This window comes from Heteronotia binoei, chromosome 10 (genome assembly GCF_032191835.1).
Source record: "Heteronotia binoei isolate CCM8104 ecotype False Entrance Well chromosome 10, APGP_CSIRO_Hbin_v1, whole genome shotgun sequence".
Lineage (NCBI taxonomy): Eukaryota > Metazoa > Chordata > Lepidosauria > Squamata > Gekkonidae > Heteronotia > Heteronotia binoei.
The window spans coordinates 53630842-53658467 of NC_083232.1; the positions used below are offsets into that span (position 1 = coordinate 53630842).

At 39.8% G+C, this 27626-nt stretch overlaps 1 protein-coding gene across 1 annotated transcript in view; it reads left to right on the forward strand.

Annotated features, from left to right (window-relative positions):
• DNAH11 (dynein axonemal heavy chain 11) overlaps positions 1-27626 on the forward strand; it is a 279382-nt gene that overhangs the window by 82254 nt on the left and 169502 nt on the right. Inside the window, exons 28-43 of the mRNA XM_060247705.1 lie at positions 112-238; positions 363-512; positions 2059-2292; positions 4235-4366; positions 7735-7895; positions 9792-9948; positions 10818-10963; positions 13588-13704; positions 15425-15563; positions 17199-17291; positions 17476-17670; positions 20691-20768; positions 22749-22881; positions 23831-23958; positions 25247-25395; positions 27107-27257. Coding sequence (XP_060103688.1) covers positions 112-238; positions 363-512; positions 2059-2292; positions 4235-4366; positions 7735-7895; positions 9792-9948; positions 10818-10963; positions 13588-13704; positions 15425-15563; positions 17199-17291; positions 17476-17670; positions 20691-20768; positions 22749-22881; positions 23831-23958; positions 25247-25395; positions 27107-27257 — 2290 coding nt within the window. The remainder of the gene's footprint in view (positions 1-111; positions 239-362; positions 513-2058; positions 2293-4234; positions 4367-7734; positions 7896-9791; positions 9949-10817; positions 10964-13587; positions 13705-15424; positions 15564-17198; positions 17292-17475; positions 17671-20690; positions 20769-22748; positions 22882-23830; positions 23959-25246; positions 25396-27106; positions 27258-27626) is intronic.

The following is a 27626-nucleotide window of genomic DNA, read 5'->3' on the forward strand; positions in this document are numbered from 1 at the left end:
AGTAAATTAAAGAAGAAAATATAAATTCTGTTATAATCAATGACTACATTCATAATTTGTGGTGAAAAAATGATACATTCTTAAATGTAAAACTCCTTTCTTAATTTCCAGACTTTCCATTTGTGAAAAGGCCCTTGCTGAATATTTAGAAACCAAACGTTTAGCTTTTCCTCGGTTCTATTTTGTTTCATCTGCTGATCTACTTGACATTCTCTCTAAAGGAGCCCAGCCAAAACAGGTAAAGTTTCTTGCACTAGTATTTAAACATTATCTCCAAAGAAATATGATAGCGCTAGTGATTAAAATCTGAGCAAAGCTGAAATGATTGATTTCCTTAATTGTATGCTCTTTCTTTAATTTAGGTGACCTGCCATCTTATTAAACTTTTTGACAATACTGCTGATCTTAAATTTCAAGACAACAATGAGAAATCCAGCACTACTGCATTAGGGATGTACAGCAAAGAAAAGGAATATGTTCCATTCAATGCAGAACTTCAGTGTGTCGGTCAGGTATGGATTCTTTTTTCAAAACTAAAGTGTAGGGTTTTTCTTTATTTGCTAAAATGAAAAGAAAGCAAAGTGTTATCCTTTTAGCACAGTGCTAATCTATAACATTAACATTAAATTCTATGTTCATCTTATGTTTCTGTGTTCATCCTCTGAGTTCACTTGTGTTATCTTGGACCATTTTGTGCTACCTAAGAGCCAGACTAGATGTTCTTGTGACTATGGGTCCAACCTGTGGCCACTGACATCACTTTAGAGAGGAATTTGGCCATTTGTAAATGCTTTAAGAGTCCAATCCTGACTGGGCCTTTGCTGCAGCTGGACCTGACAATCTTGTTTACTTGTGAATTCATGAAAAGTTCATTGAAGTCTGGGCTTGAAAGGGTGTAACTCTGTTTGGAGCCTCACTTTGGGTTACTATAAAACAGGGATGGCCAAACTTGCTTAACATAAGAGCCACAAGACATGATGTCAGATGTTTGAGAAGAAGGAAGGAAGGCAGGTAGGCAGGCTTAGCTTGGAGAAGTGATTTAAAGAGACAAAGGCCTTATACAAGCTGCCAACAGGGCAGTGGGTGCTTTGAGAGCCACACAATATATGTGAAAGAGCCACATGTGACTCCTGAGCCGAGTTTGGCCACCCCTGCTATAGAAACTAGGGTTGGCATAAACTGAACCATGAAGCTGAATTCATCATGCATTTTGCCCTCTTCATGGTTCATGAACATATGGCAGGTCTACCATCACAAATTTAAAAAAACTTTTGAAGCAGTTCATGGTGGTTCATGGATGGAGCAAAAAGCAAGGGTTTAAAGGACCTCTCTCTGAGTCCCTCTAACCCCCTGCTTTCTGTTCCCAGGGAAATCTGCAAAAACAGCTGAGTGACAGGAAGACTCCCCCCACTGCTCTGCTGTTTCAGGCTATCTTGTGCAGTCCCTTTAAACTGTATAAAACAGCTTGAAAAACAGCTGAGCCAGTAGAGTGCCCAAGCTGGGTCAGCAGGGAGACTTCTCTCCACAAGCTCAGCTCTATTGGGCTCCCTTGTGCAGCCCCTGTGCAAGAAAGCCAGAAGTTGGGCTGTCAAGGAGACTGCTCCCTGCTGGCTCAGCTGTTTTCTGGATTGTCTTCTGTGGTCTTTTTAAAGTTTAAAGGGATTGCACAGGACAGCCTAAAACAGCTGAGTGGTGTAGAGGTAACTGCTCTCCATTGCTCTGTTGTTTTTTGGGGCTTCTGCAAACCCCATTTAAACGGCTTGTAGTGCCTTTCAACAAGGTGTTTGGGAAGCCACAAACCAGTTCACTTCAAGAACAGGCCTCCTGGTTTGTTTCAAGGGTTGGTCACAAACTACAAACTGAACTATATTTTCCCGGTTCATGTCCATTCCTAATAGAAACAAATGGTGCATATAGAGTAGATGAGACACAAGTACTTGTTAATTAAAAGCATGTAGTTCTTGGGATGGTCTCCACTGAAAGGATCCCCCCCCCCCCAATTATTTCACATTCTTCTCAACTATATAGCATAGTGTGTTTGTCTGATTATCCCCAAAGGTGGAAACATGGTTAAAACGTCTTGAAGAAACCATGTGTGAAACACTACGTCATCACATCACTGAAGCTGTTAGTCTATATGAAGAAAAGCCCAGAGAACAATGGATTTTTGACTACGCTGCTCAAGTAGCACTCACTGGCTCTCAAATCTGGTGGACCACAGATGTGGGTATAGCATTCAGCAGACTGGAAGAAGGATATGAAACAGCTTTGAAGGATTATAATAAAAAACAGGTAAAATAGGGCAAATTTAGTCAGCAGAATCAGGTGGCAAACTTCTCCTGGACGATGTCATTTCAGAACCTGTGTATATGTGTTGCTTACATGCATTTTTTTCTCTTACCTCCCCCATGCACATGTTAAAAATGCCATATCAAAAGAATGCAAAGCTATATTCCTCTTTTCTGTTTGACACATTAGTTTGTGTGTATTTGTACTCATGAGGAAAAAGAGGGGAATATTCAATTTATGGAGTGGCATAGTCCAGGAAAAAGATTTGCCACTCTGGCCAAGTGCAGTGCTTTTTGTTCAACAAACAGTTTCATCCAGGGCTTAAGGGGTCATCCTGTTCTAAACTGGCTTTCACTCTCCCTGGAAGAGTGACTTTGAAGCTTAGGATACTATTAGTCCACATCTGTAGATAGAAATATGGTTTCCAGTGTAATACCTTTGCCCTGCTTGGATTTGGTGTGCCAGCTGTGGTGTTTCTTGGAAAATCAGGATCTAGTCATGGTGGCCCATTGTTTATCCCATTTCAATTTGCAGTATTGCAGTGTGCCTTTAAAAATAGTTCAGAAGCTTCAGTTGGTTAAAAAAAAATTAGCAAGGCTACTGACTGCCTAGAACTGTGCTCACATATTATTTGCTTTAAAAAAGGTTGTTGATTTACTGAATGCTTAGTATTAATCAATAAGCTCATATATTATTAGCTTTAAAAGAGGTTGCCAATTTACTTTCAAGAACCATTGCTGATCAAACCTTTAAATCTCTGAACAAACCACCTTGAGAATTAAGTTCCTCTGATGACCCTTGTGGTGCAAAGTACCTTTCCCACCATCCTTCATTGATAATGTGAATGGTGATGGGCCTGGCTTGCAGGTGTTTTTAATTGGCTCTCTGATCTGCACAGTTCTTATCATCCTCAAGGTCAAAGATGGAAGATTGGTTAATTGGTCTCTCATGGGAGCCTGTAATGGGAGGGGGGAGACTGGGAGAGGTGATGTAATCTTCCAGTGGTTTCTCTTGGAGACACATTTTGATTGGATGCCACCATTGCCTAATATGCTGGACCAGTATCTATAATTCAGTTGTTGCCCTAGGGAGAAGCCCTAGCTAAGATTTTAGGTCCACATTATGACTTGCAATTGATAGAGATGTAGACCATGCAAACTTTCTATTGAAACGAAGGTTGGTGCCACCTAATGCAGTTCTGCACAGTGCTGGGAAGCTGAAGCTAGCTTTGTTATTTCTGTTCTGTATGGCTTTTGAGTAATGTGTTCGCAATAATCTTTTCTTTATTAATAGCTGTTAAATAAACTTAATATTATTTTATAAGTAACAGTCTGGTTCTTGTGTACATTTGTCTTGGGATTCTTCCTTGACTACCCCTTGCATGTTTTTTCAGCAGCATCAGATTTGGCTTTGATGAGCTAAATCATAGGGAGATAATAGGGTTAAACCCACCCAGCAGGATTTTACTAAAGTGTTAAAGATTTGACTATGGATCTTACAGCATCACATTTGTTCTGTACCTCACTTCTGTCAATTATGCAAACAGTTCTAGCACAAATGACATGTTTATGAGTGGTTTAGCTAGTATGTTAAGTAGCATGCCATCAGGTATTTATTTGTTTTTATCTCTGATAAAATAAGCAGATTCTTTACCTGTTCCTAAATAAGATTGTTTCAATCTGTGTATGTAGACTAGACTATATGTAATTCTTCACAGTTTTTCAGTATAACAACAAAGAGTATAAAGGGTTACAATACCAATGAGCAGCATTGTATGTAGACTTTCTACAGACACTTGGTTTTTTAAAATGAGGTTACTGTTTGCTGTATTGTGAAATCAGTAGAGCTGTTGAAATAATTTCTCATATGAAGTAAACCAGTGGTTTCAGGAGTACTGTATTGGACTTCAGTTCAGTAAAATTACTTTTTCTTATGCCTTTTTTAGATTGCTCAGCTAAATGCTCTTATCTCTCTCTTGTTGGGAGAACTCACATCCAGTAACAGACAGAAGATTATGACTATATGTACGATAGATGTTCATGCAAGAGATGTGGTGGCAAAGCTTGTTGCTCAAAAGGTAAATTTAAACTTCCATCTCTCAACTTCCATCTCTCAACTTCCATGCTAGTACTTGACCTCATGCTGTTTCTTAACATAAGAACATAAGAGAAGCCATGTTGGATCAGGCCAATGGCCCATCCAGTCCAACACTCTATGTCACACAGTGGCCAAAAAATTTATATATATATATATATATATATATATATATATATATATATATATATATATATATATATATATATATATATGCTTATATATACACACTGTGCCTAATAGCCACTGATGGACCTCTGCTCCATATTTTTATCTAACCCCCTCTTGAAACTGGCTATGCTTGTAGCTGCCACCACCTCCTGTGGCAGTGAATTCCACATGTTAATCACACTTTGGATGAAGAAGTACTTCCTTTTATCAATTTTAACCTGACTGCTCAGCAATTTCATCAAATGCCCACGAGTTCTTGTATTGTGAGAAAGGGAGAAAAGTACTACTTTCTCTGCTTTCTCCATTCCATGCATAATCTTGTAAACCTCTATCATGTCTCCCCGCAGTCGACGTTTCTCCAAGCTAGTGGATTTGTCATTATTTAGTCATTATTTACTAGTGGATTTGCCATTATTTAGTCATTATTTACTAGTGGATTTGTCATTATTTAGTTTTTTTCAGATTGAGGCTGCCATCCTAAATACGGAAGTCAGTTTCTAATAATTAAATGTTAATTTCAGACTCTTGGATTATATGTGAAGGGCTTGAAAAATTGAAAAAGTCTTGAGGGAAAAATCCATTTTGTTCTAGTTTTTGCCCTGGGATTTTCACCTTTCTATAAGAAACAGTATAAGATTTTCAAGCAACAAGTGTTTATCTTTGCCTTGAAATAAAAACAACTAAGGAAATGTGATGTCTGCTCTAAACCACTGAGTATTAATTAAATGCCGAGGTTTATCTACATGAGTTTATATAATTGTTCTGCCCTAAACATAAATAACCTTGTTTTGGTTTAATAACTTTCTTCACTTACAATGTAGCTGGTTTATATAAAAACATATAAAAGTCACAACACTAACCAGTACTCACTGGCACTATACCAAATAGGTGTTTGATAACTTTTATTTAAAAATTAGTGGTGTTCTATCTGCCCTTTAGACATTTGACCATGCTTAGTTCTCATATAAAACATAAAATGCTAGAAGTGTAATTTCAACACTGTTTAGGCATGGATTGTCATAGAGGGATTAGTAGCATAGGCACAGGAATGCAGTAAAACAAGAAAATAGGTTAGATACAAGCTGGGGACTTATGAGACTTGTGAGGGATAGAATCTATTCAATTCCTTTTTTCTGCCCTTCTGCTGCTTTTTGCTTCCTTACTTTGTCCCCTCACAATTTTGTACTGCTTTTCTCAGCCTCACATCTTTCCCCCCTAAAAGTTGCATCTTACTGTGTCTTTGCAAATTAAAAGCCTCCAGTCTTGTTGGGGTTGCTATTAGGGGTGTGCATTCGGTTTGGCCCAAATACCAGCTGATTCAGCTGTATTCGGTGCCAAATACAGCAAAATCAGATTCTCTGATGTTATTCAGCAGCTGAATACAGCTACCTGAATGCCACCAAATAAGTATTTGGTGATATGTGGGGCTCCCAAATAATGGTGGGAAAGGAGGTTTAAAAGTTAAAGGGACTGCACTTTCCTCCTTTCCCACCATTTCTGGGCTTTTCCCACCTCTTTCTAGGCTTCCCTGAGATCAGGGTGGGAGGTAGAGGTGGAAGAAGGGTCCCGACATACAAAGGACAGACTCAATGTCTTCAGATGGCCTGGCAGAGAGAGGGGAAGCAGGGGCAGACCAGTTGCCTCTGGGCTAGGTGTCATAGCTGTTGGTGGCCCAGAGGAGGGGGGGATCCTGGCCCCTTTCTGGCCCTAGGCATGGGGCCCACATCCAGCACAGTCCATCTAGTGCACTCTTTCCTCCATGTGGGTGACAATCAAGCAAGAGTAGCTGTAGAGCCATCATGACTGAGAGCCAGTTTGGTGTAGTGGTTAAGTGTGCGGACTCTTATCTGGGAGAACCAGGTTTGATTCCCCACTCCTCCACTTGCACCTGCTGGAATGGCCTTGGGTCAGCCATAGCTCTGGCAGAGGTTGTCCTTGAAAGGGCAGCTGCTGTGAGAGCCCTCTCCAGCCCCACCCACCTCACAGGGTGTCTGTTGTTGGGGAGGAAGGTAAAGGAGATTGTGAGCAGGAAGCCTTTTCCAGATGGCAGCAATGAGTTGAGGGGCTGGAGGCATCTCTAATGACAGCTTCTGGGTACCTGGAGAGGCTTCTTGCAGTAGCAAGGAATATGGGTGAGGGATGGGGGTGCATCAAGAGGCTGCTGGGGGACCTCTCTGAGTCTCTATGGGGTGGCATGGGGATGCCCTGGACAGCTTAGGTGCCCATGTGGACCCTCTGAATGCATCAAGGTAGCATGGGAGCACCACTGTGGGTGCCTTCAGGGCTGATGGACAATGCCCCCCTCCACTGATAGGTGTCCAGAGCTTGTACCAGAAGATGGTCTCTGTGTGGCTCCTGTGGCCCACTTCTTTCTGCCCCTTGCCAGGAATGGATGCTTTGCTCTGTCTACTTCACTCATGACTCCCCTGTGGTCCTGCTTGCCCTGTCTATCACACCACCACCACCTTGAACAATGCAGGAATGGAATGTTACAGTGGGATCACCATGGATGCCACTGCGGCTGTGCCCAGCAACACTTTCCCGCCATTCTTCTGCCCATTACCTATCCCCTTAGGGTTGTGACTAGCAGCACCACAGCACAGGCACAACACAAGCTTGCTCTGCCAAGGGGAAACCATGGGATTGTGCTGCACATTGAGGAAAAGTCTTGCAACAGATTACTGCATCATCTACTCGTAACAGTAAAGGATCTGATCCCACTTACCACTAGTATTAGGGACAGGGCAGAAACTTGTATGAAACAAACAAGACATCAAAGATATAATTGTTTTGTGAAGTCCAGGGGATGTTATTAAAAAGAAATAATAACATAATTGAAATATAATGAATGATGCTGGAAGACATATAAAATTGTGTCATATTAAATATGTGGCCTTTTTTTCTTGTGAAAGAATAAAGTAAGATCTTGACAAATGGAGTTGAAATGTATGTTGCAACAAGAAAGCCCATTAAAAACGATCTGAGATCACACTTCTTTTTTGGTGCGCAGATGCCCAGAAGTGCATTTAATTCCTCATAATTGCTGGTGGGAGTTATTGCTTGTGAAAGACCAGGAATGAGACATGAAAGCTTGTGATGACAGCTGAGGCATTTGGGCATGTTAAGTTTCTTTTATCTCTGTGTAATATAACTGTTGTGAAATTTTTGGGGGTATTTTAGATCACTAGTTCCCAAGCTTTTGCTTGGCTATCACAGCTACGCCATAGATGGGATGGGGTCCAGAAACACTGCTTTGCCAACATATGTGATGCTCAGTTCCAGTACTGCTATGAGTACCTCGGAAATACCCCTCGGCTAGTCATTACGCCTTTGACTGACAGGTAATGTTTGTTCAGGTAATGGTGAACTATCTCTGCTTGATCAGTCTTGTAGAATGTAAAGTTAAGCATGTAAAAAATTATATCACAAATGACATTTTGTAGTGAGAGTGAATCAGTGAACAGTGTGCTGGAATATAAAATACCCTTTATAATCTGCACAGTCTGCAGCTCATAGCATGACAAGGATAGATAGTTGGGTTTGCCTGCAAGTACTTACCTTAATTGAAGATTTGGAAGGAGGAGGTAGGAAAGACCCTGTGCCTGGAAATAGTTGGAGACCACACAATAGGGATTTCTCTTCCTTTCCCCCTTTTTTCGGGGGGGGGGGTTTAACATCCATTGACATGGAATCAGTGTTCTCTATTGCTTTAAAGGTCAGTTGAATAAATATCTGAGCTGAGCTGAAGATTTCAAAATACAAAGTTTCTACTTCTGTCAGGGGAACTCAGAAGAGTTTATTCAGGACCCATAAGTGATATTATGCTGCCACTGTAGTTGATGCTGCATCAAACATGACACAAGGCAGAATTCAGCTGTAAATTGCATGCCTTTTACTTAGCAAATATCCATCTAGTTTCCCTTACTACAGGGTTTTGCAAGCACTGTGATTTTGCTGATGTGCCATTGCAATGATTACAATCAGATCATAGTTCTGGAAGAAGGAAATGAGTTGTACTTACGTCAGCACTCAGATCCTTGTGCTAGATCCTATGTTCTGATACACTGATGTAAAAGACCATAGGTTTGGGCTGTAAGATAGAGCATCAAAGTATCCATTTCCAAATCATGCTATAAAAGTATGATTCACTGAGCCACAAAATGGAGTTAGGCACAGACCAGAGAAATTTCTCTAAAAATGTGAAGGAAATTCCAGGATTGAAGAAAAATCTGAAATTAAAACCCATAATAACAGAAATGACACCTATAGCTTTAAGAATGGAATATCTACTAAATTCTGTGGCTATTTGCATTTGCTCAGCAACCACATGAAGGCTTCCTGGCTTTGGTTTCTCTAAAACAAAGCTGTGAGGGGAGAGCAGGAATGGCCTGGGAAGCCAAGGCAGCCCTGAAAAAGGTTCTCCCCCATTCTCAGTTGATGTGTCCCCTGATGGGAGAGGCCTCATGAACAACAGGCCCAGTGGTGACTGCTGGAAGCTCACTATCCATACAACTGGGCCTGGCAGCCACTGTTACCATGCCATTGAGTTTGACTTGTCACTGGTCACTGTTGCATCACTGGAGCCAGCTCAGTGCTGGAGGCTGCTACGTAACTCAGGCACACTTTGCCTGGGGATTAAGGGATGAGGGAAAGCCAAAGCCAGTGGGGCAGATAAAGGTGAGTTGGCTGTTGGGTGGGAAGGAGAAAAACCTATGAAGCCTAAGTATGTTTTCCTTACAGTCCAGGAAAAAGGAGAGAGGCTATGGGGCATGCCAGAGAAGGGAAAGAAGAAACTGGGAGGGGTATTCAAGGGTAAATGATATACCTTCCACAAGACCTTGTGAATCCCCAACTTGTAATTTTATGAAGGGGAAGGGAGAGAGGAGTGGTAGCAAAAAGAAGCAATGTAGCGAGGATTAATCAAGACTCAAAATGTTTATTCTTGCCTCAATTTTTCTGAATTCCTGTTTGCCATACAAGATACTGCTTTGCATGTTCTCTAATGATTAAACGGGTTAGAACAAAGTTTGAGTCCAGTGTCACCTTTTAATTAAATAGGGCAATCTTTTATTTAAAAATAACAGGCACAAGTTAGAAACTAAGGTTTAGTTCAAGTTGATGAAGTATACATTTATTATACTTCTTGGTTTTGGAATGGCAACCATTAAGAAATGTAAATCAGTAAAGGAAGATTATACTAATAATGTTATATTGATGGTGCTTTTCATTGCTTGAAGGTGCTACATTACTCTGACACAGTCTCTTCACTTGACAATGAGTGGGGCTCCTGCAGGTCCAGCTGGGACAGGCAAAACAGAGACCACCAAAGATCTGGGCCATGCCCTTGGGATGATGGTTTATGTCTTCAACTGTTCAGAACAGATGGATTACAAGGTGCTGTGTATTCTGCAATGTGCATTATGAAGAGCAGATTGTGCATGGAAGGAGGACTATGCATTAGTGGGAGGGGATGCTTTCCCTATCCTGAACTACCTAATGTTGGTGGAGGCCGGGCCATCCATTGTTAATGTGTAAATTTTTACTTCCACTACACTTTGCAAGTCATATCCTTCTAAAAATCAATGACTTTTATGGATTTAGAAGTGTGACTCTGCTTTGGATTGCACTGATTGTCCCTAAATTGTAGTACTTTTCACTTTTCCAGGCATTTATATTCAAGAAAGTAAAGGGGTAGATTCATAAATAGTATGAACAGCCAGTGTGGAGTAGTGGTTAAAGACTCAGATTAGGATCTGGGAGACCCTGGTTTGGATCCCTGCTCTGCCATGAAAGCTTGTTGAGTGACCTTTTGCCAATCACACCCTCTCAGTTGATCCTATCTCACAGGGTTGTTATGAGACTAAAATGGATGAGAAGAGAACTACGTCAGCCTCTTTGAGTGATCATTGGGGAGAAAGGCAGATTATAAATGAAGTAAATAAATAAATGGAAGTAAATTTGACCCTCCTGGTCCCCGTGAATTGTATCCCTAATTATCATGTTTGTTTTGTCCCATAAAACTTAATGGTAACCTCTAAGAAATCAGCTATCTCCCATAGTCATAGTTTAGTCTCTGATTTTGTATAGACCCACTCTGAGTTCTATTTTTTGCCATGCTAGGATAGTATATAACCCGGCGACTGGTTTATGACAATATAATAGTGCATAACTGTGGTACTTACTGCTCTACATACATTGCAGGAAAAAAGCTTCCTTAAAGGAAAATAAAAGACCTATGAAGCCTAAGTATGTTTTCCTTACAGTCCATAGGAAACATCTATAAAGGTTTAGTCCAGACAGGAGCTTGGGGATGCTTTGATGAATTTAACCGAATTTCTGTTGAAGTTCTTTCAGTTGTGGCAGTACAAGTAAAGACTATCCATGATGCAATAAGAAATAAGAAAAAGGAGTGAGTATTCACTTCCAGTTTCTTAGTATATTGTTTAAACATTATGTAAAGATAAGGAAACATACTGAACCACTTGTGCAACAAGGCTTTTGTGAATGTGTGTGTATACACATAGAGAGATGTCATAACTTTGTTACTTTTAATCTGGTGTATTACATATACGTTATGGCACTGATTGTTTGACTAGCCAGAGGTATTTATTGACTCATACTGAACTCTATTTAAAACAGTTACTTGCATCCTACTACTCTACTCAACAAAGCTTGAAGCCTTCCACCAGTCTAATGAGCCTGTTCCACCTGAGGACCAGCCCTTTTGGAAGGATGCTCCTTAGTATGGAAGTAGGCTTCAGACTTTGCTGAGCAGAGTGGTAGGATACAAGCCAGCATATGTAGGTAAGGTATAGAAGCATCACATAGTGATACAATATGAACACAGAAAAAATGATTACATGATCATGCCCTGGACTCCCTCTCACAATAAATGGAGTATGTCTCAGCTAGAGTTCTGCTGAGTCCTTGTAGTGACTTCTTGCTCAGAAGAACCTAGTTGTATAGTGAGGGCCAAACTGTTCAGTGTGTGTTTTTTAAACAAAACAGCAACAGTGGAGAACATCATTTTAAGTCTGCAGAGGCCTGATTCATCATGGTGTGAGGGAAGAAGGTCTCCTTTTCCACCCTGTGCAGTTTTTCTAAGGAGAAACAGCTGGGGGTGGTGAGAGTGGTATCTGTTACAATCCGGAGTTGTAAGTGAAGTATTCCATGCATGTATATTATGGTACTGATTATTTGCCTAGTCAAAGGGTAACCCAGACCTGACCTATTAAAAAGCATCTTGTCTGATTCTTATTTCTGTCTCTTTCAGGAGGCAGCTCGACAAATCACAGGCAGGCCCCCAACTCTTTTTCCAACTTTTTCTGTGCCAGCACCTTGCCCCAACCTGCTCCATTCCTTCTGTTTATCTTTTATCAGTCATGGCAGCAGCTGCCACATAGTGTAGCGCTCTGTTGTGTAATTCTTCAGTTCTTAGGATTCTTGGAACTTTGTTCCTGTTTCATAGTATTAGTTTTGCCCTTCATTTTTCTTGGAGAACCTACCTTTGAAAAAGACCCCTGTCTTTTTCTAGATTTCTAGAAAGTTCTGTGCAACGCAGACTCTGCAAAGGGCAACATCTCAGGGTCCCAACTGGACACAACATTACAGCCAGGTTTAACAGCTTGTAGGGCTTAGCCAACTGAACTAGGTAGACCGAGAGGTATAAAGCCTCAAGGCAAACTGAAAGACAAACAGATATTATTAGTTTGGTCCTTGGACCTTATTTTAGACCCGAGGTGGCCAAACTGTCACTCGGGAGCCACATGTGGCTCTTCCACACATTTTGTGTGGCTCTCAAAACCTCCACTGCCTCATTGGCTGGCGTAGAGAAGGCATTTCTCTCTTTAAAGCACTTATTGAAGCCAAACAAGCCAGTGGCTTTGAGAATGCATTTAAAGTTGAAGTTGCTTTCTTTCCACCTCTCCCTCCCTCCCCATCTATTCGCCTGCCTGCCTTCTTTCCTTCCTTCTTTGCAGCTTTCAGATATTCATGTCTTGCAGCTCTCAAACATCTGACATTCAAGTCTTGCAGCTCTCAAACATCTGACATTCATGCTATGTGGCTCTTACATTAAGCAAGTTTGGCCATCACTGTTCTAGACAATGTTGTAAATAATACAGAGTTATTTAGTACATCTGATTAGGCAGTTTTCCAACACCATTTTGTGAAGACCATCTATTAACCTCTAATATACTATATAACAGTAAAATTAAACAAAACCGTAAGATTTTACAGATCGAACAACCTTTAATCACAGAGGACAAATCCTAGTCACCAGAATTATGACAGAAGGAGTGATCCCTTCCATTACACATTTTAGGGAGCAAAACAGTACAATCCTAACCATAGTACACCCTTGTAAGCCCATTGAAGTCCATGGTTTAAAAGGTTGTAACTCCGTTTAGGATTGCACTGTCAGTTTTCAGATATAAGTCAGGGAAGGAAGATCTAATAATCAAATAAGTTGTGGAGGAAGTGTCCCCAGACTCCCCCATTCTTTTTAAAGCACCACAGTTTTCTTGTTCCGTTTCTGTACTTTGCTTTTTTCTAATTTACACAAATTTCCTGCCTTTCTCTAAATTCTTTTATTTGCTCTTCCTGCCTGCCTCCCCCCCCCCCCGTTCATTCTTATTTCCTTCTCTCTCTTTCTTGTTCTCTTTCACTTTTAAAAAGTTCAGGGGCAGAAGGAGGGGCCAGTATTGTGTCAGAATTACTGCATGTGCAGTAGGCAAAAGAACTTAGAATAAATCTTGGGCATCAGGTTTTCAGAATTTTTCCTCTGAGTATTCCCTGCCAGAACAAGTCCCCACAGTTTTTCTGTGGTTGGACACTGTGGAGGGGAGCCACTTCTAGAAACTCAAGTCCAAAGCCTACTTGGAAAGGTGGAATTTGCTGTATGGTTCATTGGATCCTAGTTATACTCGTGATTATATTAGGGATGTTTTCTAAGAGGAAAAACAAAGAGTTACCTACAAATAAACAGAATAATCTTGTACTGATTGCTTTCCTTATTCCTATAATTGATAACAGGTTTTTGTTCCTTGGAGAAAACATTACATTGAAGCCATCAGTTGGAATATTTATTACTATGAACCCAGGCTATGCTGGCCGAACAGAATTACCTGAAAATCTTAAAGCTCTTTTCAGGCAAGTATAATACAGATTTGCATTCAAAACACTCATGCCACCTAATGTTGGTTGCTTGGTTTGCAATGTGGAACAGAGCTTGTCACATACTGCTTCTGTGAGAAAGCTCCCTAGTGTTATAGTATAGCTAGTGGAAAGCTGAGGTAGTGAATTATTTTTATATGTTTGCTAAGTATGTAGTAAAAGGGATTTATTACTTTTGAAAGCCTCGTCATAATAGAAAACAAGATGTGTTACTTAGGCAAGATGAAAACCTCAAAGATGATAAATATATCAGTTTGAATCTCTGTTTAACTCAATTTTGTTTGTGCACCAACATTACCCCTACCCAATAACCTGTTTAAAACAGAGCCTTCAAGCATTTTTACTTGAATGTTGATGTTATCATGCACAAGTCACATGACTTTCAATCCACTTTCATGTACTTTCAATCCGCTTTCAGTGCACCTTGCAACTGGATTTTACTGTGTGAAATGGCAAAATCCACTTGCAAGAGGTAACTGAAGTCAGTTGAAGCAGCATTATTTAGTATGTGTGAAAGCACTCTTGGATAGGAAGGTGTGTATTTTCAAAGATCCTGCTCATACTAGTGGTATTTTCCTTCCATCAGCCAGATGTAGTTTGTCTGCCATACCACTTAAGGGCTTTTATTTTTAAAAAATCAATAATTGCTATAGCTCTATAATACTATAGTAATTAGCCACAAAATGCTCTCTGGCAAAAAAAGTACAGGTGAATGGCAGTTGATGGAGGAAAACATGCAGGAAATTGCTGTATGAAAGCTCCATCACCACTGTGCATGCCTTGGCATCTGCAGCAGTGATTTATACATAACAGAGAATCCTTACTGTGTGGTTGCAGCCTGCTAGCTACCTTAAAATTATGTTAAATCCATTGGGAGATGTTTAAGCACATACCATTCTGAAATCATATATATTCATGGTTTATGTGCTGACTGTGGTGTTTTAATTAATGTTTGTTATTTCTGTAATTTTGAGAACAAAAGGATTATGGAATGCTAAAGTAAAGATAACTCAAAGTACCAGCTGTAACTCTGACCTAGATAGCCCAGACAAGCCCAGTCTCATCAGATGTTTGACACTAAGCAGGGTTGACTCTGGCAAGTACTTGGATGGGAGACCTCCTTGGAATACCAGGAGTTGGGAGGTTGGGGCAGGCTTTATTCAGCCACCTTCCTGAATATCCTCCAGGTTCCCAGTAGGGGTCAGTCAGCAGAGGTTACCATGGCTTCCAGGTGTATACACACCACACACACATTTTTTAAAAAATACTCAAAAATACCAGCTGTACCAATGAAATTTTTATTTTTTACAAGTTTCATTCAGAAAGAAATTAAATTCAGAGTGGCTGCACATTTTTTTTTAATCAAGAAGCTTGCCTGTTAAATGACAGCATCTTGAATTATTTTTGTGGTTCGTCATTGAGGGACCTATCAATTCTGACTTGAAAGGCCTTCATGCTTTAATTGTCTTCTTTGAAATAACACTGGTAGGAAATGCTAATATTCAAAAGCGTGCAATTAACAATATTTTTCTTTGAAAGAAAACCTCTGTTAGCTCTGACTGACATATGTAATTGTAACTCTCAAGCTCTGCTAAAATGTTTGAAGACTCATTATATCAAGTTTAAGCAAGTTAGATGTCTTATTTTCACTATGCTTAAATGCTAATCTCTGTATTGGATTTCATATATTTCTTAGACCCTGCGCAATGGTTGTCCCTGACATTGAACTAATTTGTGAAATTATGCTGGTTGCTGAGGGGTTTGTTGATGCACGCTTGTTAGCCAGGAAGTTTATTACCTTATATAAACTCTGTGGAGAGCTTCTCTCTAAACAGGTAAGGAAGCTCTTTTGGAAGCTGGAGTTTTGTTGATGCTAATAAAATGGTGTTATGCTTTATTTGAATGATATGTACTGAGAATAAATTTGGTGTATCTTTGAGGGTTGAGAAGTTGCTTCAGTTACTTGTAGATGAAAAGTGTGGCACCTGGAAAAGGAGGCATTGACATGGATCAACTAGTGTTTTTTACATGGATGGCAAGAGTTTTCCCACAAAGTACTACCTTTCTCCCTTTGCACTGCAGTCTCAAATGTCCTCTGAAAGAATTTCAATGCATAAGTCCACACTTGCAATCTAAAGTAATATAGTCCGGATACATCTAGACCTAAATACTGCACATATTAAGAATGTATTTTCCATTTTTATTTTCCCCACAAGTCTTTGTGCATTCCTGCTTGTACTTCTATGAAATGGGCTCTTGATTGAATTTAGAACATTCAATATTTGAAAATAACCCAGTACCAAACCATTTTTGTTGATAAGAACAAAACTTTGAGTTGGAAATGTTGCTTATAATTTATTTATTTGTAATTTATATACAATTTCAGTTTATAGACTGCCCTTCTCTAAGTACAAAGAGCTCAGAGTGGTGAAACACAGTAAAGGCATTCATACATTAATAAAAACAATACCAACAATTAGATAAAATATATAAACATTCTCATATGGTGCTGAAAGATCAGAGTACCAAATTGTGTAACTGTCTCACAGGTAAGATAGGGAGGAAGCAGGATGGGGGAGGGAAAGGGAGTGCCAGGTAGAATGGTACCTGTTGTTTTCCTCAGTCAAAATCCTGGCATAACATTTCTGCCTTGCAAGCCCTGCTGAACTACATTAAGTCCCATGTTATTTGGTGGAGAGTTCCACCAGGTGGGAGCCAGGGCTGAAAAAGGCCCTGACTTTGGTCAAAGACAGCTCAATGCCTTTTGGGCTGGGGATTACCAGTAAGTTGTTCTCTGCAGAGTATAAAGGTATTTGGGGGACATATGAAAGCTGATAGTCAATTTCTGCATATGGTTCTGTGCTAGCATAATTATATAATTTAACTAATATCAACATTTGCATTGGTATGGTCTCAAGGTCTTTCAGCAGCTGTTATAGAAAATGTCCCTATATCATAGCAAGATCATCTGAATCCAAAAAACCCCCATGGATTCTCATATTTTAAGAATGCAGTGGGCAGTATCCTACCATTCTTTGTAGAAGGTATAGTTCTCCCATGTGCCTCTCCATTGATACAGCTCTTTCTGATCCCTGGAGGTATCTGTCTTGGGGTTTCAGGACCCACATGGAGGAACAGCAGTGTGATTTGGAGGGTTTATTGTGAAAAAAACAAGGAGTTGGAATAGCTTCTGCTTTCTGTTCTACACACAGTGTTGCATTGAAGGGAAGGGGCAGTTTCATTCCTTTCATTCCAGCCTTCATGGCTTTTCCTCTACATGGAACTTGAGACCACCCAGAAGTGATATTTCTGGGAGACAGGGGGAGCTGAAGCTATGGAGGGGATCATGGTAAATTTGCCTTCTGTACATGGATGGTGGGATTCTGCCCATTATCAATGACAACTTTTATATCTTCCAAACAGAGACTCATGAGTGCTCATTTTTAATTTTTCTAAATAACTTCTCACAGGATCATTATGATTGGGGTCTTCGTGCTGTTAAATCGGTCTTGGTAGTTGCTGGCTCCCTGAAGCGAGGAGACAAGACTAGACCTGAAGATCAAGTATGTATTGATCTGGAATTTGTAAAGATGTAGCTGATTATAGCCTTTACTTTCTCTGGTGACTGTTTCTGTTCAAATGACTGGAAATTTTACTGTTGTACGGTACACAAGTATATTCTCTTCAAGGGCAGCCAATTGAAAGCCCTTGCATTATAACATGTATGGTTTACTATTCTTTTTCCAGGTACTTATGCGAGCCTTGAGGGACTTCAACTTGCCTAAGATAGTGACAGATGATAGCCCAATTTTCATGGGTCTGATCAGTGACCTATTTCCAGCTCTGGATGTTCCGAGGAAGAGGGACCTGCAATTTGAACAGATGGTTAAACAATCTACCCTGGAGCTTCATTTGCAGCCTGAGGAGAGCTTTATTCTCAAAGTAAAATAATCCATTGCCTTTAATTACACCCCCTAAAAATTTCAATCAAAATAATTGCAGACAGGTTGTATTAGATGTGAAGGTTAACTTATGTACATTACAATGTCCCTATTGTGTCCTGAAAGTGCTACAATTTCAAAACACAATGCTGTAAATGTACAGGCAACATTTACATATATAGTTTCAGTAAATATATGTAGCCTGTACTATCTGAGCATTTATTGCTGCTTTTCTAAAGTGTCCTTAAGTAACTCATTCTTATTACCACAGTACTAAAGTATTCATGTTTCACCAGGATAAGAATCAGGGCACGCTTGTACTTATGATTTGCCTATTGATTGCTCTGTTCCTTTATTCATCAAAACAGAAGAGAAAGACAGAATAACCTTTGTGATTTAGGAGAGTCTTGCAGAAGAATTGGTCCTATCAGCATTCAGACTGTGCCAACACAACTGCATTTGTCTGTTGCATAGATGGATGAGAGTTGCTGCAGGACTCAATATAGATAACAGGATAAGAATGACAAACAAAGCTCATCTAATATAGATCCTGCTCTCATATTTGCAGAAGCAGAAGTCATATGGCACATTAGAAGCCAAACTAGAGATCTAGCACATTGTGGATAATAGATCTATGTGAGAGAGTTCTAAACTATGCCTGAGCTGGGTTAAGATTGCTTCTCTACTTACTAGCTTCCCACAGTAGTAGCTGTGCATCTCAGAAGAGAAGAAGATGATATTGGATTTATATCCCGCCCTCCACTCCGAAGAGTCTCTGAGCGGCTCACAATCTCCTTTACCTTCCTCCCCCACAACAGACACCCTGTGAGGTGGGTGGGGCTGGAGAGGGCTCTCACAGCAGCTGCCCTTCCAAGGACAATCTCTGCCAGAGCTATGGCTGACCCAAGGCCATGCTAGCAGGTGCAAGTAGAGGAGTGGGGAATCAAACCTAGTTCTCACACAGTCCACACACTTAACCACTACACCAAACTGGCTCTGGTCCTGCCATTGTCTGGTGCTGCCATTGTCTACTCTGCCAGCCTATAGTCCACTGTAGAAGCCCCCTTAGACCAATCTAACTACAGTCTGCGTGACCTTTTCTCCCTTGTGGTAGATTTGGCAAGCTAATTTAAATCTGCTTGCACAATTAAATCCTTCCACATCTCATCTTTTAAAGTGGTCACAATCTTCTTTACCTTTCCCCACACACACAACAGACACCCTATGAGGTGGGTGGGGCTGAGAGAACTCCTACAGCAGCTGCCCTTTCAAGGACAACTCCTACAAGAGCTATGGCTGACCCAAGGCCATTCCAGGCAGCTGCAAGTGGAGGAGTGGGGAATCAAACCCAGTTCTCCCAGATAAGACTCCACACACTTAACCACTCCACCAAACTGGCTCTCTATTATTATATTATATAGAAAGAAAAATTCTGGAAGCTCACTTTTTAAAAAGGCAGACCACAGTGACATGCAAAGGGTTGAAAAATTAGATTTAAAACACATCCACAAATTTCCAATAGGGCAAAAAAATGTCAATTTATATCGCAATAAAGAGTCATTCAACAGATCATATTCATTATATCCTGTATAACAACTTATTTGACAATAAAGTATCATCCAACATGTTTTTAATTTCAACTTCTCATTCCCAATAAAGTTTACAGTGTTCCTTAAAGGTAAACAGTCTAAATTCTTCTTCAATAACAATGAAATATTGCTACCAAAGGAAATCAATCTCCATGAAGTTTCTAGTGTCTGAAAGATGTAGTCCACAATCTATGAGGACAATCTCTTCTTTCTAAGAATGAATATTATGCAGTTCCTGGGTATGTTTCCACATTTCAAAATTCATCAAATTCTGTTTCAGAGAATCTTCCACTGTCACATTATTGAACACTGCCAATGAATCTATAGAAAACAAGTCACATATTGAAGACTCCAATGAATCTATAGAAAACAAATAAATACTACTACCAGCTATTAAACATGTATACCATATCCAAATCCTTAATGCTCCATTAAACTTACCACAGAGATTTCAGTTATAAAAATGAGTTTGTTCTTTTGACGGTTCCAACAATCTCAGCTTTCACAAACAGGCAGTCTGTTTGGATGATACTTTATTTTCAGATAAGTTATTATACAAGATATAATGAATATGACTACACATATTGAATCGCTCTTTGTCAGATAAATTGATAGCTTTTTAACCTATTGGAAATTTGTGGATGTACTTTAAATCAAGTCTAATTTGGCTTTACACTTAAGCCTGGTCTTTACCTGCTACACATTTATTGTTAGCATGCCAGTGCAGTACTCCCCCTGCTCAGAGCTCCCTGGCATGTTAATTCTGCACATGCAGACAAGGTCACCCAGTTTAAAGAAGACAGTAATTTTGTAGAACACCATTTGGGGAAGTTATTCTCTGATCCATAGCATCATTGGCATATCAAAGCCAAGTTCATTGAATAATATAGCCTTTTTACATCAATCACAGCTTCAAGTTTGTGGAGGTCAACAGAAGAACAATTCATACAGATACAGAGAGGGGTGGGGGGACATGTATGACATCTTGAGCAAAACAGTTTCTCAAAAAGTTTTGAAGCACCTTTTTCTAGCTAGTACAGTTATCTAAACATTTACCTTTACACTGCTAAACTTATTCACGAAGTGTTGGTTCTCCTGTCTTAAAGCATTTAGTAATAGGATGTAATTGGTTCATTTTAACTGGACTATAGTTATGTAGTTACATAGCTCAATTAATAGCAAAAAAAAAGGGTGGGGAAAGATGTGTTTTTATTTCTTAAGTTCATTCATTAATTCTAGTCTGGGCACAAGGCCATGGGCGACTAATGCACCTTCTTCAATTTGATGTTATTTGGAGAAGCAGCAGTTCAGTTTCTTGACTACAGGAGAGGATGGGAGGAGAAACTACTGTGTGGGAAGTAATTAGTGTCTTAGTGGTAATGGGAGGACAAGAAAACAAAACCACTGGCTGTGTATTAATTTTGTTTGGCAGGTTGTTCAGCTTGAGGAGCTGCTGGCAGTGCGTCATTCTGTCTTTGTAGTTGGAAATGCAGGCACAGGGAAGAGCGAGGTAAAACACACTTTTACATTTTCTACAGGCAAGTTTTGGAGTTTAAAGATTGACTGTATTTTTCAATCATCCCATCAGCTCTGATTTTAAGTATAACCTCAGTTGGTAACATACTTGTTGTGACCAGGTCAGTCATGAAAACAAACCAATACTTCTCTGGGACTCAAGCTATCAAGTGAAATTCAGCTTTGGTAATTATTGCATTGGTGAAAGAATCCTCCTAATTTCTTTTGGCTGACCACCCTCATAGGAAAGATAGAATTATCTGCAAATTACATAGAGGTGTGTGTGTGTTTTAGAAAGAGTGTTCATAATTTGGAATGCTTGCTTCCCTCTGTAGGGGATGCAGAGGCTCCCCTGAAGTTGCCTATACAGCATTCTGTATAAGGTACTTAATTTCATTCTGAGACCTGCAATTATTCTGCATTGGGAATTGCATTCCATGTATTGGCTGTTTTTCTCTTATTATTTCTTTTCCTCTTAAAGGTTAGAGGTTAGAGACAGAAATTAGTTTTAGGAAAGCTGGAAGTGGCACAGTTCTAACAGCACCCGCCTCACGGTACCACTGGATCGCTTCTATGTGCTGTTTATGGCTACCCCAGCCCCTCAGTTTCTCCTGAGTTCTTCCTTTTTAAACTTTCACCTCAGGACTATAGAACTCAAAGGGTTGGGTATGATATGGATTTCACTCTTCTAGTCTCTTCGGGGTTTTTGTTTTCAGATAGATATATAATTCTAATTCGTAGGGGACCGCAGCAGCTTTGTTAGTTTTCCCAAATTATAGGCACCAGAGAACTTTAAAACAAACCACAGAAATTTATTACAATACAAAGTCTTCAACTGGGGATATGCGTGATATATACACGGGCTATAAAGTATCTCACTCAGTTAACAAGTTGCTCAGTTGTTTCAGGCTTTCTAATATAACTTTTTCTTTCTCTTAGGTCTCTCAGGTTTTCAGTTCACATATAATACACTCTCCAACACTAGCAAAGGCTGGCCTCTTGGGTGTAATGTGCCAAGTCTCTCAAGTTGACTGGAGCCTCTACTCCCAGCCCTTCAGACTCTTAGACCCACATCTGTTCCCTCAACCACCTCTCTAGTTCTTAAGAGATGTATATGTGTCTGTGACCGTTCAGGTCTTCACGGTGACTCTTCCTTTTAGTCACACACAGCCCCTTGCTGTTTTTATAGAGCTAGCAGTCAGCTTTTCTTCTCACGAAGACTCTCCTTAGCTACTGCCCCAGCTCCTTCTCAGAATCAACTGCCCTCTCAGCAGTTTCCCTCAGACTCTGTTGTCCACTGACTCTCTCAGTCTCTGTCAGGCACTAACTCTCTCAGACTCTGACAGGCTCTAACTCTCTCCGGCTCTGTCAGACACTAACTGACTGCCTCAGCCGTTAGCTGTCAATCTCACACTGAGAGTTCCGAGCACTCTGGCCCCCACCCTCAGGTCACCTAACGCAGGCTCTGCGCGTCTTCAGTTTTCCTTGGTTTTCTGTTAACCCATACCTTACTATCACAGCAGTATTTGCTGTCTGTGGTATCCCCCCCCCCCCCTTTATTTTGTCTCATTGGCCTTTCTGGTCAAACATGTTCTGCAGGGTTTTGAAGAAATAAAAAACTTGCAAAACACATGGACATAAGTGGTGATTGTGGAATAGGTGTGCATACACAGGATTAGGCAAGAGATTGCAGAATTAGGACTCATTATTCAGGTTCCGTCCAGGTGTCATTTGGAAAAAGGAATCATAAAGAATGAGTAGTACAGTTCCCTTTGGACTCATAAAATGTGCATTACTTGTTCTTGAAGTGCTCCAAAATTTACTTTTGAAACAGGGTGCTGAAAAACAAAACAATAAGTCAAAGCATTTAGTAAGGTTATGCATACCAGCATTGTATATCAATATTAAAAAATAACATTTTCTTGGAATCTTGTAAATATTTTGACTTTGTAATGGGAGTTTTGTGACTCTCCAGATTCTGAGAACACTGAACAAGACTTATACAAACATGAAGTTAAAGCCTGTTTGGAACGATCTGAATCCCAAAGCTGTGACTACTGATGAACTTTTTGGTTTTATACATCAGGCTACTCGGGAATGGAAAGATGGCAAGTAGCGGATCCATTTATATTCTTTACTGTGAAATTTTGCACAATCTTTTTTTTCCCTGTGGTGCGGGGATTCCTCTCTGGGTGGAAATTTTCTGTATAGGGATGTTCAGAACAAATCTATGAATCATAGTCTTTCTCTACTGCTTTAGATTGAAGGTGGGAATAATCCCCATGGGTAAACTGTCTTTGCCTAGAAGCGGTTGGATATCCCCTGCCATTCTACTTTAATGTATGCAAGTGCTTTTCAAATGATAGAGCATTCAAGCAACTAATCCTTTGACTTACAGTAGCTGAGTCCCAGGGGAGCTGCAATATGTGACTTCTGGATGTGGTGTTTCTGAAACTTCAGTAGTGACTGTTTTCCAGATGTTGCTGATCATAGGGAGAGGGGCATGGTGAGGGTACTTCCTCCATGCATTTGCACTATACAGACAACTTGGTGATTACATGGAGGTATGAGTGTGGAGCCAGCTCACTTGTGTCCACTGTTACTCCTGACACAGTGATTCAGCATGCAAACAGGTCATGCACACAGGGCGCTTTAAATGAAAGCTTTAGCAAGGTCTACTTGAACTCTCATCTGATTTTAAGAACTATCTTGAAATATGTCCATTTCACATGCTTCTGTGTTCAAGACATGCTGGAAGTGGTTCTGGGTAAGCAGATGACATTATTCCACCAGACAACCTTACAACACAAGTGAGAATTGATCTATGCAGACTTCAGAATCTATGATAATCCCCCAAAGAGATCTAGCCCTTTGGGTCTTGGTATCCAAGTTGAAATATGTGTTTCCTATAGTCAGAGCAGCAAGAAATTGAGGAAGCTCCAGTTGCCACATGGGGACACTTAGTTGCATGCTCCAGGATTCTTTGTGTCCTTATTGGAAAGCTTTATGTGTCATTATTTAGAAATAGCATTGTTAAAATCTATGTAAAATTTGCAGGTCTCTTTTCATCTCTTTTGAGAGAACAAGTGAATATTACCCATAATGGGCCAAAATGGATTGTTTTAGATGGCGACATAGACCCTATGTGGATTGAGTCACTCAATACTGTTATGGATGATAACAAGGTAAGCAAGAGACAAGAACATTCTGTGCCTTCCTGTTAGACAGCTCTCACATTATTGCACCGCCCTATTTCCCCTTCTGTTGCTTGTTGGTAGAACAGGTATTCCCTTTTTGTGTGCAGCTACAGGGTCAATCACTGGGGGAACAGAGGAGCTACTATAAAATTCTGAGGAACATTTACCGATTACAAAGTTCTCATGGATGCTAGCCCAACCAGGCTATCTTTTTCTTTCCCTAGTGGGGCAAATATTGGCTCCATAGGACATTTTGAGTTGGGAAAAAAGCATTAGTGAAGAAAAAGCTTAAGTCCCTGCCTCTCACATATTGCAGTCTATATGTGAATTGAGCTTGCAGGTACTTGGCCCAGAATGTCAGAACCTGAGTGAGTGAAATGTGCCATGAAGACATAAAGTGTGAATTAGCCCTCAGAATTTTATGATAGCTCCTCAAATCCATTGGTTACTGGTCTGGTAAGTGCATTTATTTCTGTATTGTGGTTCCAAATCTAAAGAATGAAGAAACAAGCTCTTTTTACAGAAGTCTCACAAAGCATTAGTCATCAACATAGTCTTAAGATGCCTGTAAGTTTTGTTAGGGTTTCAATAAGGAACTTCTAGAATATGTAACACAAGAAAATTTAGTTCTTTGTTATATAAGTTAACTTAAATGATTTCCTGTATAGCATAAACAAGTGTACATATGTTTATTATTTTATTTGATTGTTTTGTACAATGACTGTAGGTAACTGAAATCAGACTAAATCTGTGACTAAAACAACAGAGTATGGATGCTAAGTCTAAGATAGTGTCATGTTGTACCATGACAGGGTAATCTGTTGAGAAGTCTTTAAAAAATTCTAAATGATATTATATATACTATGCACAGGCAAACTCAAATTTACCACTGAGTCTCTTCCAGCTCACCCACCTGCTATCTCTTTACAACCCACCTTCAAGAGAACTGAGAGTTTGAGAACCACTGCTATTTCTACCTCTCTTGCAGTGAATTCAGAGACCCTCCTTCCCATATAGATGGATAGAAAGATACAGTTTACTTGAAAGATTATTTCTACCTCTCGCAGTGAATTCAGAGACCTTCCTTCCCATATAGATGGATAGAAAGATACAGTTTACTTGAAAGATTCAGTTCACTTTTGGAATACATCAGGTCTGAGTAACATTATATCTTTGCAGCAGGTACAGAACTGGTGGCATTTTTCTGATTCATCATCAGAAATGTGCCATGGATTTTCTTGGCAGGGTAACATGACTCTCTGCTGCTAATGCCTAGGTGTTGACTCTTGCTAGCAGTGAACGGATTCCTCTGACTCCAACAATGAGACTACTGTTTGAGATCCATCATTTAAAAACTGCCACTCCAGCTACCGTATCTAGAGCAGGTATTTTGTATGTAAATCCGCAGGATCTTGGCTGGAATCCGTAAGTACTTTCTTATAAAAATATAAAACCAAAACTAGCAGTGACTTATTTCAGTTGGATTTTACTGGACTGTGGGTTGCATTTGGTGGTGTTCTTGTTATTGCAGTAGAAGTTTGCTATACATTTTAATTATTCTAACTGAGAGTTGCTTTAAATTTTTGCCAATACATCCATATTTGGTATCAACTATGCCGCATTATATATTCATATTATACAGTTTGGTGTAAAGGTAAAGTGTGCGAACTCTTATCTGGGAGAATTAGGTTTGATTCCCCACGCCTCTACATGCAACTGCTGGAGTGATCTTCGATCAGTCATAACTCTGTCCGAGGCTGTTTTGGAAGGAGCAATTTCTGTCAGAGCTTTCAATCCCATCTACCTCACAGGGTGCCTTGTGGGGAGGGGAAGGGGAAGGAGATGGTAAGCCACTCTGAGACTCCTTTGGGTAGCAAAGGACGGAGTATAAATCCAATCTCTTCTTCTCTCTTTCCCCCCAGCATTTCACCATCAGCCGCATGTTCTTTACCACCTATGTCTGTAAAATTGTTTATTGTGCTGTTCCTGTTTTGTAATGTTTGTTTTTATAATATTATTTTAACTCTGTTGTTTTATTGTTGTAAATCACCCTGAACCCGTTTGTGGGATAGGGCAGGATATAAATCTAAAAATTAAATTAAATTATTTAGTTGTAACAGTTACTAGTAATTATCTCACTCTTCAGGTTTATACTACCTCTAAACTAATCTTCATTTCACAATCCTTAAGACCTTCTGAATGAACAATATTGCCTATTAAACCTGATCTCTGATCTAAGGCGGCTTGTTATATTCTTGATTATTTACAATAAATTCACAAACTTCATTTTGTATGAGAAGCCTGCTCTGGGGCATGACTTTTTCTAGGCATTGCATCTGATGATGTGAGATCTAAGAACATCTTATGCTGGAATAAATTTTGTTAGTCTTTATAGTGTCAGTGGGCTCCTGTTTAATTTTTCTACTAAAGGCTAACATGGTTATCCATCTAGATTTCTTTCTGGGCAGTTTTCATTAAAATGAATAGAACTTGCTTTTAAGTATGTATAGTTGTACAAACTTCCATTTCAAAGTTGATTTTTCAGGAGGAATTCCCTTGGCCTTGAGATTACTATTTTAGCACAGACTCCTCTGAAACTAATAAAAACTATACCATTAAGTGTTATGCTGTTTGGAATTATAGCATAAATTTCTTTTGTAATATATCATGAGGTTGACACAGACATTTTGAACAATCCTGCAAATTCTTGGAATTCTAGTCACTTTCTAATACTACAACAGATCAGGAAGTTGATTGTATTCTATCAGTATTCTATTACTGAGATGGCCTATGAGCCACATGCAACCCAGAGCCAGTTCCATTTAAAAACTTAACAAGAGTCCTGCTGGAGCAGACCAGTGGTCCACCTACTCTGGCATCATGCCCCACACACATGATGGCCACCCATTTGCCATGGAGGACTGAAATAGGGCAAAGAGGCACCTGGCACCCAATACCTGTCATCTCAAACATAGTGCCTCACATGATGCTACTGAATCTAGCTGCACTGCTTGGGCTCAGAACTATGCACAAGATACCACTTCTAAGCCAAGCAGCCAGTCTCTTCTTCAGTACAGAAGTTGTTGATGTCTACAAGCAGGAAGTTCCAGAAATCATATTTTTTTTTCTTTTTCAGGTATGTTGCAAGCTGGATAGAAAGAAGGAGTGATCAATCTGAAAAAGCCAATTTGACTATTCTCTTTGATAAATATGTTCCTCCATGCTTTGATCAACTCAAAACAAAATTTAAAACGGTCATACCTATCACTGAGAACAGCATGGTTCAGGTATGCCTTTCATTTCATCCAATTACATAAAGATTGTGAAATGCTTGAGCCAAGTTTAAAATAAATACTTCTTGGAACCCCCCAAAATGTGAGACCTCTGTAGATATAATAGCCTATGTCTCTTATTCACCAAATTTAATTTTTCCACCATATGTAAATTCAAGTAACAGTTAAGCAGTAGCGTCTTCTGTTTCAAGCTGGAGCTTAAAGGCAGATGTTAGAAAACAATGTTCTAAAGACCTATGATTGAGATCCTGGTGAGCTGGGTTCAACATTTTCTTCTAGTCTGGCTCATGAGTTGTAGCTTCTTATGCTTAACTGCATTAATAAGTAGCTACAGTACTGATAATAACTATATACCAGAATTCT